Source organism: Epinephelus moara, chromosome 23, assembly GCF_006386435.1.
Source record: "Epinephelus moara isolate mb chromosome 23, YSFRI_EMoa_1.0, whole genome shotgun sequence".
In the NCBI taxonomy this organism is placed as follows: domain Eukaryota; kingdom Metazoa; phylum Chordata; class Actinopteri; order Perciformes; family Serranidae; genus Epinephelus; species Epinephelus moara.
In genome coordinates, this window is record NC_065528.1 from 22,746,361 (window position 1) to 22,765,782 (window position 19,422).

General features: G+C 42.4%; 1 protein-coding gene across 2 annotated transcripts in view; it reads right to left on the minus strand.

Annotated features, from left to right (window-relative positions):
* Nucleotides 1-1,829: 1,829 nt before the first annotated feature.
* The window catches only part of prrt4b (proline rich transmembrane protein 4b), a 33,931-nt gene continuing 16,338 nt past the window's right edge, over nucleotides 1,830-19,422 (minus strand). For both annotated transcript variants that reach the window (XM_050035758.1, XM_050035757.1), the window contains exons 3-4: nucleotides 14,680-14,823; nucleotides 1,830-4,567 (exon numbers count right to left, since the gene is read on the minus strand). In XM_050035758.1, coding sequence (XP_049891715.1) covers nucleotides 2,523-4,567; nucleotides 14,680-14,823 — 2,189 coding nt within the window. In that variant the 3' untranslated portion in view covers nucleotides 1,830-2,522. The remainder of the gene's footprint in view (nucleotides 4,568-14,679; nucleotides 14,824-19,422) is intronic.

Sequence of the window (19,422 nt, forward strand, 5' to 3'; positions counted from 1 at the left end):
GCAGACACAAAGTGACCATAAAGAGACAAATATAGATGCACAACGGCTACAAAGAGATGCAAAATAACACTCAGACAGAATCCTAGTTTTTGGGGTTTTTGATTTTTACTCTTCAAATAGACTCCGAAAATATATTTGAAATAATCAAAGTCGTGACTGTTGAACCCTGTAATAAGCCAACGTCCCAGTGATTTGTTTTTTGTTTTTTCATTAATAGCATACTTAATGTCAGAGGTAAGATCTAATGGAGATGATGGCTTATAGAGTTGACAAAATGATATATATTAATTAATTTCACAGTAGTCGTACTGAGTAGACATTTTGTTTTTCATGTTGCTCAGAGTTCTCTTAATGCTAATCAAAATACTCATTTAAAAACCATAAGTCTTATTTAGTTAAGAGGAAGAATAGCTATAGAATTGACCTGGTATGGTTGATACACACTCTATAGCAATAATTCGTGAATTCATCAAAAAATAGAAAGATTTCCAGTACTTAAGCAGCTTTCCCGCCTTTTTGGAAACCAGGAAGTGAGACATACATAGCTTACTCCTTTTACGCTTGATAAAATTATGTTTTTGTAAAAATCTTAGAGTTGACAAAAATCTTTGACACAATATTTAAGGGCCGACATTTTCACAGAAAAAATATTTTAAATCGAAGATGATTATAGCAGAACATTTTTACACCAATATTATAAGAACATACTTTTAGATTTTGAAGGCAGGAAGACACATTTAATTATTTGAAGTTGTGAATTCATGTGTGGGACTAAGGTGTTTTCTGGCACAGGACAAGTTTTGAAATTTAAAAAAATGATATGAATGAATATTTAGTAAATTTATCAAAAAAATAGAAAGCTTTCCAGTATTTAAGCACCATTCCCACCTTTTTGGAAACCGGGAAGTGAGACAGAAGTCCTCAGGATATAGCTTACTTCTTTTACACCTGATTAAATTATGTTATTGTTAAAAATCTTAAGAGTTGGTAAACATCTGGGACACATCATTAAAGGGCTGACATTTTCACCAAAAATATATATTGTAAAACAAAATGATTATAGCAGAACATTTTAACACCGATACTAAAAAGTACGTAGTGTTAGTTTTAGATTTTGAAGGCAGCTTTGACACGTTTTTTAATTGATTGAATTTTATTTCATAATATTAAAACCTTTAAAAAATAATGTTTCACCCCAGAAATGCAATTAGTGTGTTGATAAGTTATAATTTTGAGGGTTGTTTTTTTTTATAAGGTTAGATGTGATTTGTCCCAATTCTCAAGAATGGAATTAGATTCAAAATCACCACAAAGTCTGTGTGTCTTGCTCTTGTCAGGGCGTATACAGGTCCTTAAAAAGTCTTTAATGTCTTACATTCAGATTCGATTGGTCTTAAATATTTTCAGTCACATTACTGCGAAAAATTTCTGCCGTCACAGTTTAGAATCATTGGACAGACCAAAGAACTGCAATAATAAATAGCATTTTTGACAGGGACAAGATTTGTTTGTTTTTTTTACATTAAACTTGAACTCACCCAATTGTTGTCATTTTTCTCTACTGTTCATTTTGACCTGAGTGTCTTGGAAAGAGTACTATAACAAAGAGTATATATAATGTGTATTTCCATTGCAGATTTGGTCTTAAATTTTATATAAGATGGAATTAAAAAATGTCTTAAATTCAAGTTAGTTATATATGCAGACACCCTGCTTGTGTAGGAGAGGTGGGCGGGCCCTTTGCATGTCTGTACCCATCATCTGAACTGTCTCATAATCCGCCCATGACTGTGGAGTCACCTTGAACCTCAAATAAAAGAAGCCGGATGTTATAAAACAAACTTTATTAAACAATATGTTGAGCAAAGTTATGTTTGAACATAAATAAATTAGTAAGCCAGTCATAGAAGATGCTGTCAGTGTATGTAGAAGCACAGTCCATTGGTGATAAATGTAGGAGGATAACATAGTATGCGTTTCACCAGTAGAGGGCACTGCTGCACCATTACTGCAGGTAAGATGTGCGGCATGTTGGTATGGAGCTTTTATAGTTTGACAAACTTAATTTTAATCCCACTTATCCAACATGACCTTTAATGACAGTGATATTCTGAGTTTGAAAGCATATGACTTCAGTAGTATTTAATAAGTGCTTAATTTTAGTCACAGTACTATCTATTGGAATGTTGGAATGCAATAAAAACATTTGTACAAATAAATTCTGATCCCCACTCAGTAAAATGTCTTTTGACTGTATCAAACTTCACCAACCATTATCAAACATGTAAAAGTTACAAATTACCTTTTGGCTTTTGACATTCTTGGCACTTAGACCCTCATAAACATTCACTAATGACCACATAAGAAAGCTCATCAAACCTCCCAAAACTTTGTTGGCAGCTAAAGGTCTTTCATGGTGAATGCAAAAGCTACCATGCACTACCAAAACCCTGGACAGTCACCCCTCTGACATTTTCCTTAATAAGTCCTCTGAGCAACCCTTGTTTGACCAGACTGTCCTTTCATAAATCAATAGTCTCGCTGCAGATGCTCAAAGCATCGATTTGTCTGCAAACACTGATGAACTCCTCCTGCACTGATCGGTCTGCCTCGGACGACATGTCCAGGTCCAGGCTCTCCTGTGAGGCCGCACCCAGTGTTTGATAGTGCCTCTGTGGGTCGGTGTGGCCCGTCCCCCCTTGCTGGAGAAGCTGCTGAGCATGTCTCTCCGGGCTCGGGCAGAGGACCAGCGAGGAGCCTCCGAAAGACTCTCGGTAGAGGGAACAGGAGGAGGAGCTGCCCCTCCAGCGTTCAGGAGATGAGTTGCTGGAGGAAGAGGACAGGGAGGGAGATGGTTGAGCAACAGTGTCTCCTTGAGATTGGGCCGAAGGGGGCGGGGGTAGAGAGGCCATCTCCACACAGGAAGAGGTCCGATAAAGGCCAGGATCAGTTGTGAGGGGATCACAGAAGCCGTTGCTGGGAAGTGCACAGTGGTTGTTTATGGATAGATCACTGCAGCGGATTGGCCGAGTGGGGCTAAAGAGGCTCATGGGAAAGAGGGCCTCGCTGAAGAGTGCCTCGTCGATGCTGCGACGCAGGTTGATGGGTGATGGTGGGCGCAGGTCTGTGGTGGAGTCACTGGTAAACGAGGATCCACCTGAGGGCTCGCCGCCTCCTCCGTCCTCTGGTTTTACTGAACCATGCAAGTCCAAATCCAAATCCAGGTCCCGGTATGCCAAGGCCCGGTTGCTGTGGTAGAGAAGGTCCAGACCGTTCAGACTGCTACCAAGCCTCTCATCCACTAGAGTATAAAGAGGTAGGCTCTCCGTCTCCCCCAGCCCAACGGTATCAACGATTGCAAGCTTCTCTTGCTGGCTCAGGCTCCACTGGTAGCTCCCAGGCAGGATGGGTGACTTGGACGCCAACAGTTCAGTCCAGCAGCTCCCTGCATCTGGGAGGTGGTCAGAGCAGTAGACTGGCTGCGCGACCACCAAGGCTAAAGTGAGACAAACCCCGAGCTCACACAGTCTGCAGCTGAACTGAAAAGCCCACCAGGGCCAAGGGTGGAACACCTCCTCTCCACCTGCAATGCCCATAGCATTGAGCATTGCATATAACTGCAGTCCTGCACATGCTAAACAAAACAATGCTGAAATACAAACGGTTACAGCTGCACGGTCCCAGTCCCGGCTCTCAGCAAAGGGGCAGCGGTTGTAGCGCTCAGCAGGTGTTGGAGATGTGTTGTTCAGGTGGTAGATGTGCTTCGAATCTGCCCGCACGTAGATGTAGAACACAAAATAGGCAGCAGACAGAAATGTGGCCAGTGCTACGAAGGCTCCACGGGAGATGAGGGAAAGGAAGAGGCAAAGGGGAGGCTTTTGCTGGTAGAACTTCAGTAACGTCACCGGTCCGAATGCAGCACCAAAGTGCAGGACAACCAGGCAGGCCAGGAAACACGGTCTCTGGAAAGCTGAGTAGGAGAGCTGCATTCTTGAGCGCATGGAGAGGAGAAGGAAAACCAGTCCGAAAGCTGCAGTCAAGCAGGGAAACGGTGCTTCATAAAGTACCAGCGAGGCCTCTGTGGAGGGCAAGCGGTCCTGGTGGCCATAGGCATCATACAGGAGTGAGAATGACCTGGTGCAACCGGCAGCTAGTAGAAACAGGCTGACCAGGGCAAAGTAGCCACATCCGGATGGGCATCGTAGAGGCAAACAGAGCAGATTAAGCGCCGAGGCTAGCGTTAGCATCGCAAAGACGCAACCAGCGCCGTAAACGTGTGCCTCCCAGGCCAGGCCCCACGCTGCCATGGCACTGTTCCAGTCGGTGTACAGCGGCACCAACATGGGTGGAGCCGGGATCAGGAAGGGGTTGACTGATTGGTTCGGGGCAGTGGTGTTTTGTGTGGGCTTGACGTCCGAGGCTGTCGTGGAGTCCCAAGTGTCGGAAAGGTTGCAGATCCCGGAGCGCTCTTTATTGCAGTCTGGAAGGAAGGTGGCGTCACTGTCCACAAAGTTGGACATCCAATCTTCTGTGTACACAGGAATACGGGGCGTTTTCGTGGGAATGCCTGGAAAGAGAGTACAAATTCAGTTTGATCAAATTGTCTTTAAATAGACAAGATTAATGTTTGAATGAGTCATTGAAAAGTAAGAGAACAAGAAAATCCAAAACTTGGAGAAGGCAACAGCTGTAAACGTCTACTTTTAATTCACTTAAAAGCATACTAATCGTCCACTCATGAGGATACACTGAAGCATTTAATCAACGTTCAAACTATCTGAGCCAGAGAACAAATTGGCTCAGATCCATAATGGTAAAAGCGTGCTTTCCTCCTAATGTGCTAATCCTGTTTAAAAGCTTGTAGGAAAGCAACTTCAAACTGAGCTGGGCCCAAATCAGAGGCGTGTGTGAGTGTGTGTGTGTGTGAGTTAGAGATCAGCCCACTCAGAACCACAGAGCCAGCTTCTCTTGCATTACATAAGCCATCTGGAGTTTCCATGCAGTTAATTATGATTGTGTTAGACGTGTTTTAGCACTGCGAAGGAAATGGTTTAGCTTCGGAAATTAAGGAGTATCCATGTGTAGATGTGTTTGCGTGAACATTACAGAGACGCCTGCAGAGCTCATCTGCGCCCGTACGTGTTTAGGTAGTTCAGTCACTGGAGGATGGCTTGAATGGGACAAGTCACTTCACACTGCATAATGCTTCACAGATTGGCAACAAGACAAACACTCTTTCCGCCTCCTGGACTCCACATCACTGAGCTTCACATCACAGAGCTTGTTCTTTTCCATAAAACAGAACCACGCACATGCAATCTTTCCACCACAGAAAAGAACACAGCGAAACCTTCAGTCTAATGATGGCAGCTCCAAACCCTTAAAGAGGCAGCAGAGGAGAGGCAGCTTCCAACTGCATCTCCATCAGCCGCACACACGCAGGCTCATCCGTCATTTTGCTGCATATCAGAGACAATCACTCCTCCATAAAGAGCCAGGTGCTGTAATGGACCCACAGAGACGGCGGGGACAAATGGACTTGATAAACTGACGGCGCAGTAAATCACACAGCAGGCTGGTTTAGCGAAGTGGTTGCTCATAAATGATATTGCTGTAATTTCTGTGCGAGATTAGAGGGTTTATTTCTTGAGTAAAAATGTCGGTAAATCGAGCCAAAAAGCATTGTCGTAAAACAGCGAAAAGAAAAGGGGTTTAAATATGTCCAGTGATGCCTGGGGAATACATTATATCGGGTGGTAATGTTATGTGCCAGTTTGAGAACTTAAATGTGCAGACATCAGCACCACAAAACCCTGAAATCTTTACGTATAGACTGAAGATGTCTACTTCGTTTCCGATGTAAAACTAAAAGTGGAATCTGTGTGGTTTGGTTTTTTTGTTTCAAGTCTTTCTCATCTGTCTTTTAATGTACTTTTATGGGTTGTATCCTTGCGTTGCGTTTCCCATCCCACCCTGTCCTGGTTCCTCAATTCGCTCATTTGTTTATGATTTCCCTTCAACACCCGCCTTCAAAAAGGGGAAACTCCCATAGGTGGGTTTGTTATTTTTAAACTGGGACAGTGTTCAGTTCTCGTAGACTGCCCCGATTTTTACAAGTCTCTTCCCATGCTTTATGTTTTCTGCTTCTGTTGCTTCCCCCTCCCCTAAGTTGTATGGATCCAATGCATGGCAGCTGCTGCTTCCATTATGTTTAGCATGTGTAGGTCTGCAGCTCTGCGGGGAGATGGTTGACAGTGTGTGTCTGCTTTTAGCACTCTAACATTAACTGGGATGCAAACGGCCTGAAGCCCTTTCACTTGGATTCATATTAATGTGTTTCTTGTACAATATGTGTCTATGAGTGCTCATGTTGTCTGCCGGTGCATTTGCATGTATATGTGCTGTTGACACTTTGCTATACTCAAGTACCCCTGGTGAGCAAAGCCTTGCTCTTTTTCCCACCTCAGATCCCTAAGAGTGGCGGAGGATTTTCACAAGTGCTTTAGAATGAGCTTCAGCACTGCCCTGCTGTCTGCCTGTTGTTGACAAAGTCTTTATCATTTTTCCTCGTACATCTCCAGACCCCAGAGCTGAATCACCGTCCCAGGTTGTGATGAAAACGTCAGGCTGGAGGAAATATGACCATGCTGCCAGATGCTGGTGCATCTTTTACTGTAGCATGACACAGCAGATTTATTTCAGACATCCTGAGCTGTCTATTGAAGCTTAATCACGTCGTCAACAGGAGGGAAAAAACAAGGATGGATGAGTTTTCGCGAGGCTTTGTTTTTGCACTGATGGACTGTTTTCATAATTAAACCCTGCCGAATCTTTAATAGCAAAAAGTGAAATGCTGTTGAGATAGCTCCCTCGTGAATCATTCTCATAATGATCCATTAGCGTCGCGCTGGACGATATTGTTAAGAGCAAATATGGCAGCAGAGAAGAGAACTGGCCAGATGTGTGAACATCAGTCAGCACATGTGCCACACATTCACACACTGCTGCTGTTCTGCCAGGAAAGTACAAGCAGAGCAGACATTAAGTCCATTTAGCAACTGGACTAAACATCCTGTTCCATATTGATGTTTAATTTGCCAGGAGAGAATGACTGAACTATAAACACAGTGGCTGATTTAGAAGCACATCTGAGGTGTCTGGAACATTAAAAACCCTGTGTGTAGATTTAGGGGGATATACTGACACAAGGAGAATATAATAGGATAATCACAGTTATGTTTTATGTTTAGTGTATCATCGCCAGAAACTAAGAATAGTTGTCTTTTTGTAACTTCAGAAATAACTGTTTATATCTACGTACAGAGTAGGTCCTCTTCCAAAGAGTCATGTTTCTACAGTAGCCCAGAATGGATAAACAAAAAACTGGCTCTAGATGGAGCCTTTCATGTTTTCACATCAGCCACCGTAGTTCTCCTAGACACTTGGCACACAGGAAAAGTTTCAGTTGGTTGCAATCTGCAACCTCACCACTAGATGCCACCAAATCCTACACAGTAGACCACACCCCCAGGAAGAGCACCAAGATGAAGCCAACTTTCGTAGTGGCCAAACAGTGGTACTGCACTTTCCAGGGTCCGTAACGTGATGCTACCAGGTCCAAAAAGAATTTTTCCTATAGACCTACGTTGGGAAAGAGATGTCTTTAAGTCAGTGATACATTTTTTTTAACGTCACAACCCCCCGCGAAATGACTTTCACTGCCACTGTTGAGATTGAATCCATTTAGCAGAGCGCTAAACCGTAAGTCAGCCACTTGGGTGCAGGACGTAAGACTCTAGTGCGCCTGCTCTATGGACCCAGTGATGCGGATGCACACAGAAAAACAACTTTTTTTGCTTCATGCACCAACTGAGCAACGTCTCTTAAAGGACTGTGCACATGTGGCGTCTTTAACCACCTGACGCGAGGTCAGGCGCTAGGCACTACTATTGTGCTTTTTTTTTTGTATGCCAACTTTCAAGAGCTTGGCGGCAGGTTGCAGCTGAGGTTACTACACAACCTTAAGAAGCACCATACAGCCTATTTATCTGAAATCCTGAGTGCAGAGCTGATCTTCCAGGCGCTGTTTATAAGTGTGTAGACCTATTGTCTATGGGACAGATGTAAAACTCTGGGTAGCCCTGCACTAACATGATCAACTCTTATGTATTTAACATGGACTGATATTCACAGATGAAGGAAGAAATATCTGTCGGCTGTGACTGATTGTTCCTCGTCATCTGACATGCAGTGCGTGCTGCTGCATTCCAAAAGTTGAACTCAGTTTATCTCAGGGCTGTTGCACCCTGAAAAATAGGTGCACACCTGCCACGCATCTACATTGAAAACAATGAATTTGAGCTTGCAGCATGTGTACGGTCCCTAATACATCCATGCACTAGACCTTAAACTATACATTTTTAAAAATGTGAGTAGTCCTGAAACATTTTTTGAGTAATCAAATTAGACAAATAACAGAAAAAGATTTATGAATTCAAAATTACATATTTGTTGGTTCTAGATGGCAAATTTACACTTTTGTTCTGTATTGCTGTAAATTGAGTACAAGACCAAACAAGCAAGAACTTTATTTGCAGCAGATATTTTTTCACTCTTTTTGGCATGTTATGGACTAAATAGTTGAATCTAACTGAATGAATTATGCTTAAAATAAGAGTGTACAGCTACGCTCGTGGCTGTGTAAGGCTATACTTTAAGCCACATGCTAACACTAGCATAGCAAAATGCTCATAGTGAAAATGCCAACATACTGATGTTTACATGGATGTATTCATATATATGTATAGTAATACAATTATGGACACTAAGCAGGCATTATTTAGCACTGTCACCATCTTAGTTACAGGTGTTAGCATGCTAATTTTGCCAGTAAGCACTAAATACAAAGTACAGCTAAACCAGGATGAAAATCTGCACCATATTTTATGACAAACCAGCAACTAGTTGAGACTTTTCTCTCAAAATCAGAAATGTCAACCTCATGGTAGCACTAGCAGAAAAGTCAGTGGATCACCAAAGTCATTAGGATTTATCTTCTGGGAACCACTGAAATCTGTAACAAATGTCAGGGTAATCCATCCAGTAGTGTGAGATATTTCAGCCTGGACCAAAGTGTTTGACTGACCGACATTGCCGGCCCTAGTGTTGTGCCACAAGCATGGCTAATAATCAACAGATTAAGCAATGATAACAGCAATCATTACTTTAGCACAACACTGACAATAATGTGACCACTCCATATGAAACAGTGCAGAATGTCAGAAAATGAGGAGCTCCATTTAATCTTGTTGAAAGTTAGTCCACCTGCACTGTATGACTGCACTGACAGTATCATCCTATCAAAACAGACAGGAGCAGTGTGGGAAATGTGGCTGTATTGTAAAACAAACACACAGCTGCAGGCATTCTGAATGTGGGGGCCACTGATAAAGTAGGTGGGATTCAGTGCAGTGTTATGCCAATGACTCGTCCGTCCATTTGTTTACTTTCCAGGGCGATGGTGATGACTTGGATGCCAGTCAGGCCGAGTGGAAAACGTGACGCTCATGTCGATAAATGTCACATCTGAGCTGCCGGGGCAGGCCGAGCGGCCTGGACAGGGTTTGGAATGTGATGGCTACAGTACAAGGATGGATCAGAGCGTTACGTTCCACTGCATGTTGCTTGGTCATCTGACACATTCCTGTGGGAACAAGTCTCCCATGCTAGGGATAGTAGACACATCTATAATAGACAGAACTTACCTAAACTTAAACTGTGGACACCAACTGAGGGCTCATTTTAACTACTAACAATGTCTGAAATGTCATCCTTTAAAGAATTAAAATTTAAATTCCACTGACTTTCCACTGACTGCTCAGCAACAAACAGCAGGCAGACACAGTTTGTGATTAGCTGGTAAACACTGTGGAGCATTCAGCAACTAAAGAGAAAGATATACCTCTCTGGAGCTTTAATAGAGTGGATTGTGGAATTTGGCATAGCAGTGTTGTGAGCTAAATGTTTACACTAGCATGGTAGCATACAACAGGCTAAACATCATCTTAGTTTGTTAGCATGCTAACATTTGCAGATTAGCATAAAACACAAATTGCAACCAGGAATAATAGAAACGTCATTAGGTTTGCATTTTAAAAAAAACAACACATTATTGAGGCTAGCAAGTTAAAATGTTAAATGTTAAAATGGTCTTTAATTTTGTCAAAATAAAAGTCCCCAGTTCTTCAGTTTCAGGGGGGCAAATGCACATGTCCTAATGATTGTCCCCTGCGTCATCACCAAAATATTCGCCTATGTATCTGCACGTGTTATGTTGTGTTCACACCAGTTTGAATGCTCAAATATTTAAGGTTGACTCGCTTCATACGCGCAAATAACTCATGTCATATGTGCGTGAAATCGCTGAACTGATGAATGAACTTCCGCCAGTACGTCCTGGGTGTCATACACCCGCGGAGGATCTCGGTGCTAATTGGCTATCGCGGAACGAATCAGTCGCTGAAGTTCCGATTTTTTAACTGTCGCCAATAAGCGTATGACACGAAATCATGCTACTTGCTTCCTTTCTGTGGCTTAATTTGCGTATTTCACGTCATTTGCATCGCATCCACTGTGCTGTCTACCAGGAATTTGTGCCTAATTGCGGCTTTACATTAACTTTACATGTAATTCAAATTGTTTTATTTTCGCACAGTGTGAACACGACATTAGGCGATGCATTGTTCCTTTAAATAGGGTAGAATAGGCATACACATTATACTTTTATACTGCATGCAAAAGACTGCATAGTCTTTGCAAAACACTGTATGAAACTAGCATTAAGTGGGCATGTTTGTAAACTGGAGACTCAAGAATACACATAGAACTCATTTTCATTCAGACATCTTGAGGTAAGAGGTCAGGGGACCCCTTTGAAAATGGCCATGCCACTTTGGACTGTTATTTCTAAGCCCTCTTCCTAACAAGCTAGCATGACATGGTTGGTACCAGTGGATGCCTTGGGGTGCTTTCAGACCTATAGAGTTGTCTTGCTTTGGTCTGAATCATGGACTAATTTTGTTAGAAAGTTGTATTATTGCCTAGAGTTGGTTGTGTTCTCACGGCAGCATTTACAAGTGGACTAGATCAAATGCCTTGTGTGAGAAAGCTGATCTCGATTGGTCAGAATTTCCATGTGGGAAAAATCCAGGAAGTAAACCAAACGTTGAAGAAGAGTACACTTGCAAGATAAATGTGACACTTTCTAATGTCACAATGGAGGGACAACTACGCAGGCTGATTTTAGCGCTGCTCATCGTGGACTATATTGCTGTCATTGTTCATTTTAGTCAAACCATGCTTTGGGGGCACCACTGGATGATAGCAGTTTGGGAAATGTCAGGGTTTTACAAGTCAATTGGGAAACATAAATGTCTGTACAAAATGTTTCATCAATTCATGCAATAGTTGTGGAGATATTTCAGTCTGGAAAAAAAGGTGGACCAACCAATACACTGCCATTCCTAGCATGCTAGGCTACCACAGCATGGCTTTAAATTTTGATTTTGATGTACATGGCAATACTCTACATGTAGCCCTTTTTTCCGTAATGCCTGCAGCTACTAAGTGACGATTACTTGGAATATTTGATGGAACATTCAATATAAATCAAAAGAAGCTAAGATCCTAGAGCTGTCTTAATAAGATGATTCACTTAATTATTAACACAGACCAATAGCACACAGTCTGCAAGATAAATGAACGCTGATTTTCTGAAAATCAGCAAACCCACATTACACAGATCGCTTCAGAGATCATTTATTGTGAGAAGTGGTTTCATTTAGGTCTCAGTGGAGGTGCTATTAGTGCACAGAGGCTTTATTTATGTCTTAATTTCTTTGGGTTTTCCCAGTAAATCTTGAAAGGTCTCACCTAAGGCACCTTAATCTGCAGACCGGCCGAGGTAATAAAGGTGAGGGATTCCTCTGGTGTTAAATGGCCAACAACCCCACACGCTCATTTTTAATTGGCTGTGTGTTGATTTTGCATCATGAAACCGAGAGCGCTGTGTAGTTTTCATCTGATTGCCTTCATTTTCAATTTGGCTCACCTCAGAAAAAGCAATTTAGTAGGAGCACGTGGAGAAGTTAGATCATGCATACTGAGGAGGAGCCGGTAGTGTGTTGGGAAATGTGCGGCTGAGGGTTTATCTGTTTCCTGAACACTTGCACTTAATGCTAAATCACCTGCTGTGGGTCCATTAAAGCAAACGGAGGGGGCTTGTATGATAACCGTAAATTTGTTTATGTGCAGCAGCAGCAGCAGCTTTTTGGCTTTAGGCAGGACACATTCAAATGGCAGGCAGACACACGACCAACATTATTGTTTCACTCGCTCACTTGTGACACACCAAGATAGAGAGCCCTGTAGCGCCCCATCATCAGCGAGTGGCACATTTGACAGCTCTATTTTTGAAAATCACTTGACAACATCTGCTATTCTGGGCAAGGTAATGTGGGTTACATCTGCTCCTGTGAACTGGGCTAAAAGTGAGTCTTTTACTAAACATATCACACCAGAAGTCAAGTTCATGATCTATATATTGATGTTATTCTAGATTTTACTTGCTTAGGGGTAACTCTGGTGACACTGTATTTTTCTTATAGTCAGTAACTCCCACAAAGAGACAATAAGACAACAAAGAATTGATCCTGCCAACATGTATTGGCTGTGTAGCAAAAGCCTGATAAAGCTTATTGTTCAGAGCCACAGAGCTCCATTGTTTCCCAAAAACTAATAACAATGCATCAATGAATAGAACAATTGGTTCACTGATGAACCATTCATATCATAAACATGTGCAGTGTAGTTTATTCTGAGTCAGTCCCACATTAAACACTCTGTTGCCAACACTCACCAGAGCACCAACTGTGCATTAATCCACCACTGACGGTAGACCCCAACCAAAGTACCTTTTCCTCCTATTTGAGTATTGTTTGTAGAAATGAAAGCTATTTGAAAGCAGTTTATAAGGTTTTATGTCATCAGTAGGAGCCACTGAGCTTGGGGCTGAGTGTAGCCATAGCTTAACGTTCTAATCATCACCTTCGTCTTAATCCACACACAAAAAAATCCACCGGACCACTCGATAAAGTTTAACAGTTTACTTCAAAACTCAAAGATGGCACAGAGACAGATCTGACTTCCTTTTGGAACTAGTGGAGTCGCCCCCTGCTGGCCATTAGAAAGAATGCAGGTTGAAGGCCCTGATCACACAGAAAGCAGCTGGAGTCACCTTTTTGGAGTTGTTTTTAATGAGAATGGAGCTTTTTGCTCACGGTTTTTGCGTTGCAACGCACCTGGTGTTTCTGTGCTCTAGGCACCTGCCATTTTTGCCGGCGCACGCTGAACTCCTTGAGTTGAAAAAACTTCAACTCAGAGCGTTAAGGTGCCTCGCGTCATCTCCTTATTCGTCATCTTTTTTCCCATTGTCCGATCAGATGATTTGAGAGGCAGGCCTTCAGTAGTGGTCACGACAATATGTTAACAGTTGGTAAACAATGGAGGAGAAACTGGTGGTAGCAGTTGCTGGATACCCAGAGTTATACGGCCCGACGATAGACAGCAGGTTGCCAAACTTCCCTTGAGTCATCCTAAAATATGCCTAGAAATGGCCAACATCGAGGAGGAGAAGCTTCTGGACCAACTTGTGGTGCTCCCCATGATCCACCATCTTTTTTAGGGTCTCATGTACCCACACAGATCTCCGATTCCCTGTGCCCAACAAACTATTTACTGACAGCCTCTCACCCTCAACCAGAGCTACAGCAAGTAGCCTCTGCCTCAACATTTTAGGAACTAGATACTAATTGCTGAAATAAATAAAGAAATAAACGGTAGATGGATTTCACCGGAAGCTTAGAATCAGGAGGTGAGTCCATGGTTGCCTGGCAACAATAAAAAACAATAAAAAAAAACAATAAAAAGGCACAGCAAGCTTTTTTTTTTTCTCTAGTGGCATTTAATTCTTAAAAAAGGCAGTGCAGAGTGCCTTGCCTTTCTGTGTGACTGGGGCCTAAGGCACATCACCATTGGCTTCACATCTCAGACCCAGAGATAAACCCTTCTAATGTTTTTGTATGTTCGGTCTCTAACCCTATAATAAGAGTGCTCTGACACCCTGCCTTAATGAATAGATTCTAAAACCATTTAAACAGTAATACTTTATTCATTGGAACTGACGTGTGCAGCAACTCATTCTAAACTACTCTGCTGTCATTGGCCAGCACATAATCAATACCTGTATGTGTGTTTTCTAAAGGCAGCTATTGTCACTGGATCAATGATTATCTATCTGAGAGACACATTTGTTTATCGAGTGGCATTGTTCCCTGTCTCTTCCGTTCTCCGGAGTTCTCCAAAACCACAGCTTGAACTAGCAGTTTTCTCCTCCCGTTGGAAGCAATTAGTGGCTCCAGGCAAAGGATGCAGGGTAATTGTTTCTGCTCGTCCTCTGACAGATTGACAGACATTCAAACAGCTACAGGACGGCTCATGAAACAAACAGCCTGCAGTCCTTTTGGTAGTCCAGCTAACACTATGCCGGGGCAAACACATGCTTAAAATGGATGGGATTTTCAAAATGTGTTTGTTTACACCTCAAGGGATTTGTGTGCTCACCTGTGCTCTGTGGCGGGGACGCAGTTAGCAGCTTAGCGGATGGCGTGGAAACGTCTGCCAGCCTGGTGTCACCATCACTGTCTGCTGGAGGAACCACACCTTCCTCAGCCTCCTCAGCCTCCTTATCCTCTTTGCCTGGCAGCTCTGGGAAGACACATGCAAGTTAACCTCTGAGTGATCTTGCAGCGATCAGGAGTGCAATATAAAGGACACAACACTGGAGCTCCAAATAGTCTGAGGAAAACAGATTAGCAAATGTGGAGTCTGCCAAAAGAAAGTTTAACCCTCTCTGTCCTCTGCTCGCAGCATATCTGAGACTTCACGCTGCAGATCGTTGAAGGACTATATTTCTTAACCCAGTTCTGTCAAATGGATCGGTCTATCGCCCACTTAGTTGTAGCCAGTCATCCATAGCGCAGTAGTCTGGCCCTCTGTAGTCTAATTACATTGACATCCTGATGTGTGTGTGTGTGTGTGCAAGTTTGTGAGTGTGCGTCCTAGTCCATCACAAATCAAGACCCCAGACCCGTTTCATAAAGAGCACAGACAGAGAAAGAAAGCAAGAGGCAGACAGAATAATAAAGTAATGATTATTCTCTTCTCCCTTTGCTTCACTCACAAAATATGTGTTCACAGTCGGCCCTCTGCACCGCGTTTGTGTGTTTTACATCACAGTGCGGCACTTATAAATGAATGATGGACCAGATGAGATTTGGGACAATATTCAGCGAGCGAATCTGTTGGGGAAAAGCCGATGAGCTGACTTGGTGATGAAGCCGGGGATAGCAGGTACACTGCGAGTTTATAGCTTCAGAATTAATATTAATAAAAGACACAGAGGCATAAGGCTAGTGGGAGGAATAATGAGTTAGAAAATAAAACAGCTACGAGGCAATGCAAGCCACAATCGTACAGTGTAATCTAGGTCATGCTCACAGCTCCCGAGTTAATCGTAAGTTTTAAAAGTCTCCAAAGTGAAATCTGCTTTATTGCACTGTCGACTCCGACACAGCTGGGTATGTCTCAGCCAAAGGAGGAAAGAGTGATGAGAAACAAATACTGACACATGTACACAGCTAAACACACAACAGACCACAGTTTAGTTATATTTTGAGCCCCATATATACAAATATTTCTTGATTTGTGTTTTGCTTTTTACTTTTTGTATTGTGTTTAAAACTTAAGATTTTAATGGTACCCCATGGAGTTTTTGATTAGTAGAAGCAACTTCATGATAGTAAACCTGAATGTAAACAAGGCACAAATCAATGCCATACCCTACGCCTTAGCCTGACGTGCACCTTCCCAGAAATGTAACTACACGTTGTGGCGACACAGACCTCCTGTCTTTCTTTGTAAGCTGAAACCCCTATTTGCTAAGCTAATTTATATGATGTAAAATGGCATAGGCTTGTGCTAATAATGTTAGCATGTTGTATATGTTTGAAAAACGTGTTTGTTTTGTTGATGAACCTTGCGAGTTGTAATGGAGCCAAATTTTGAAACGTTACCTTTGTTAAATGTTGTTGTTGTCCCTGGCTTCATATGAGTAGAGGAAAAGTCTGCTAGCTGCTAGGCTAATTTATACAATGTAAAATGCCATAGGCTTGTGCTAAAAACATTAGCATGTTGTATTTGTAGGGAAAATGTGTCCAGATAAAGACAAGTGCTTTGTCTGTGAACGCTGCGACTTATAGTGAAGCTGATTTGTGTAGCTGTGTTTGAAATTGTCAGTAATAAGTCATGTTTAATGTGTGTTTTGGATCAACTAAGCTATATAGCACTTCACAGAAACCATGTCGCAACTGCAGAGTGACACAGACACACCACTGCACAAGTAAAAATGCTCACAACGCCCTATACGTAGGCTACAGCATAGAGCCGACACACAAGTATAAATAAATGTCTGTGGTCATTTTGAGTTGACTGGCTGACTTCACTACAAGCCGTTGGGCTGTAGAAACAGGTGACGTGCTTTATGCTCTAAATCCAGGTGCTGCCGATTTGACCAGTGGAGTTGCACGTGACACCATCAAGCTCAGACGGCCAGTTCACACCGTTGCAACGTTCTAAAACGGTATTGTCTCGTCCTAAAATCTTTGGTCTGAACTGGGCTTAAGACAGTCCAAAAATATTAGCAACATGAGCAACCCTCTCCCAAATCCAAAAACTGGAGTGGTAAAGCTCAAATATGTGATGTCATCAAGTCTGGAACTGTTCAGTAGACAATAAATTGGGAAAGATGTTTTAGATGATACTGACAGCACCCAGGGGGATGTATATAAGTACACTTTTTGTTTCAGAACTGAGAATAATACAATAGCATAAAAGAGAAAACAAACAGTCTGGGGTCCATAAGACAGGCTCCCATTCATTGTCTATGGAACAGCTCCAGACTTTATACTTGATAACATCACAAGTTTGAGACTTCTCTTTTTTTCTGGCTTTGAGAGAGAGAGTAGCTCTTATTCACAAATATTGACTGAACTTTCCTAGGCCATGGGAATAACGGGAACTGCCCATTGGTCCGACAGCCCATTGTTCCGACCATATTAAACCCATTGTTCCAAAGTCCCATTGTTCCGAAATCATCATGATGCCCTTCGGTTAAGGTCTGGTTAGGTTTAGGCACAAAAACCACTTGGTTAGGGTCAGGAAAAGATCATGGTGTGGGTTAAAATGAAAAAGAAAGTGACAAACACATAAGCTGTGAGCCTGCTTCGCCTCAAGCCTTTCCCAGCTGACCCAGAGCCGGTCGCGGCGCACTGTCAAGGTAGAAATACGCCTGCCGGGAGCCGTTCAGCACTGCGGACCGTCGGACTAATGGGATGTCGGACCAATGACATGGACCCGGGAATAACATACTGGAATCCCTAATTTAGGTGTTGCTATCCTTTAAGCTGTTGTTTGTTGAGCATGTCAAGTGAGTTGAAGGGAGACACTGAACAACACAGCCAGATCACTGCAGCATCTCAACTGTGCAGCACAGACACTGATGTGCCAGCAGATTCAATTACAACAACTAACAAGATTTGCTACAAATGAGATGTAAGGACAGTAAACATGTGCGTGCACACACACACACACACACACACACACACACACACACACAGTAAAGACAGTGGAACTCATCTCTTTAGCACATCACAAGCAAAATTACTGATGACCAGCTATTTACAGAGACTCTGCTGACACAGCTAAACGAAAGCAAGGGGGGATGAGAGATTTTACTTTCTGAGCAGCTCAACACTAAACGCGTGCTGAATCAGGCCAGACAACAGAATAAATGATGGCATTGTATGTTTCTGTGAACCACAAAGTCGTTACATTTGTACGTTCCATACGTATCACATCAACGTAAACATAACCACAAGTGATTGTTGACACATAAAGAAAGTTCGCACTACATAATAGACTACACAGGTGGTCTATGCAGTTGTGAGCATTTGTACTTGTGCGGTGGAGTGTCTGTGTCACTCTGCAGTTACACCTCCAAAACACTAGTCGATAGTGGGGTTTCTGTGAAGTGTTGTAAAGTTTAGTTGATTCACACATTAAACACACATTAAACATAGCTTAATAGGGACTATTTAAAACACAAGTACACAAATCAGCTTCACTATAACTCGCAGCATTCACAGACAAACACTTGTCTTTATCTGGACACATTTTCACTACAAATACAACATGCTAACGTTATTAGCACAAGCCTATGGCATTTTACATTGTATAAATTAGCCTGGCAGCTAGCAGACTTTTCCTCTACTCATATGAAGCCAGGGACAACAGCAACATTTAATAAAGGTAAAGTTACAGAATTCAGCTCCATTACAACTCACAAGGTTCACTGACAATACAACTGTCTTATACTAAACACATTCTCCAAACAAATATAACATGCTAACGTTATTAGCACAAGCCTATGGCATTTTACATTGTATAAGTTAGCCTAGCAACTAGCAGAGATTTCCTCTGCTCATATGAAGCCAGGATAAATCACACACAAGACTTAAAATACTATTTTTGTGCAGGCTTTATTGTCTTCGCAATTTATTGTTTCTCATCTGTGAATTTAAAGTAAATAAAAGCTTCGTGTCCACTGAGGGAAATGTTTTTCAGTTTACAAAAACAGACAGGAGGTCTGCGTTTCCGCGACGTGTAGTTACTTTTCTGGGGAGGAGCATGTGGCACAGGGTACGGCGTAGGCTCTACATCGACGCAGAGCTTATGCAGGCTTTTGACGCAGAAGTATAAATCCTCCATTATTCTGGCAACTGGGTTGCTTTGTTATCATTTTGCTGTTTACCTAATGAGTACACAGACCATTTCTTTTGGTCTTTATGACCTTAAAGTATGATTGTTTATCCATTCTTTCTAAGAGAAGAATCTTCTTCTTCAGGCTGTAAATGGATATTTCTCTAATTTAGGTTTCATCCCGAGATACAGCGTAAATTGAATTTAAAGTAGCGCCCACAGTGGGCAAAATCTTTGAGGTATTGATGGCCATTTTGGCGCGGCAGTTATTCACGGCATATAGTGTTTCTCCTCATTATCTTCAGCTTCCAGAAATAATAAACAAAAGATGATGCTGCACTCCATTACACTCCGTTTTATCTACGTAAGCCCCGAGTGAGTTTGTGAAATAATACACGAGCTTGTAACAAACACACTGAGCTCGGAGTGATAAGACAGAAAAAGGGAATGGGGTTGGATAGCAGTGCAGCAGAGAGTCGCATAATCAGA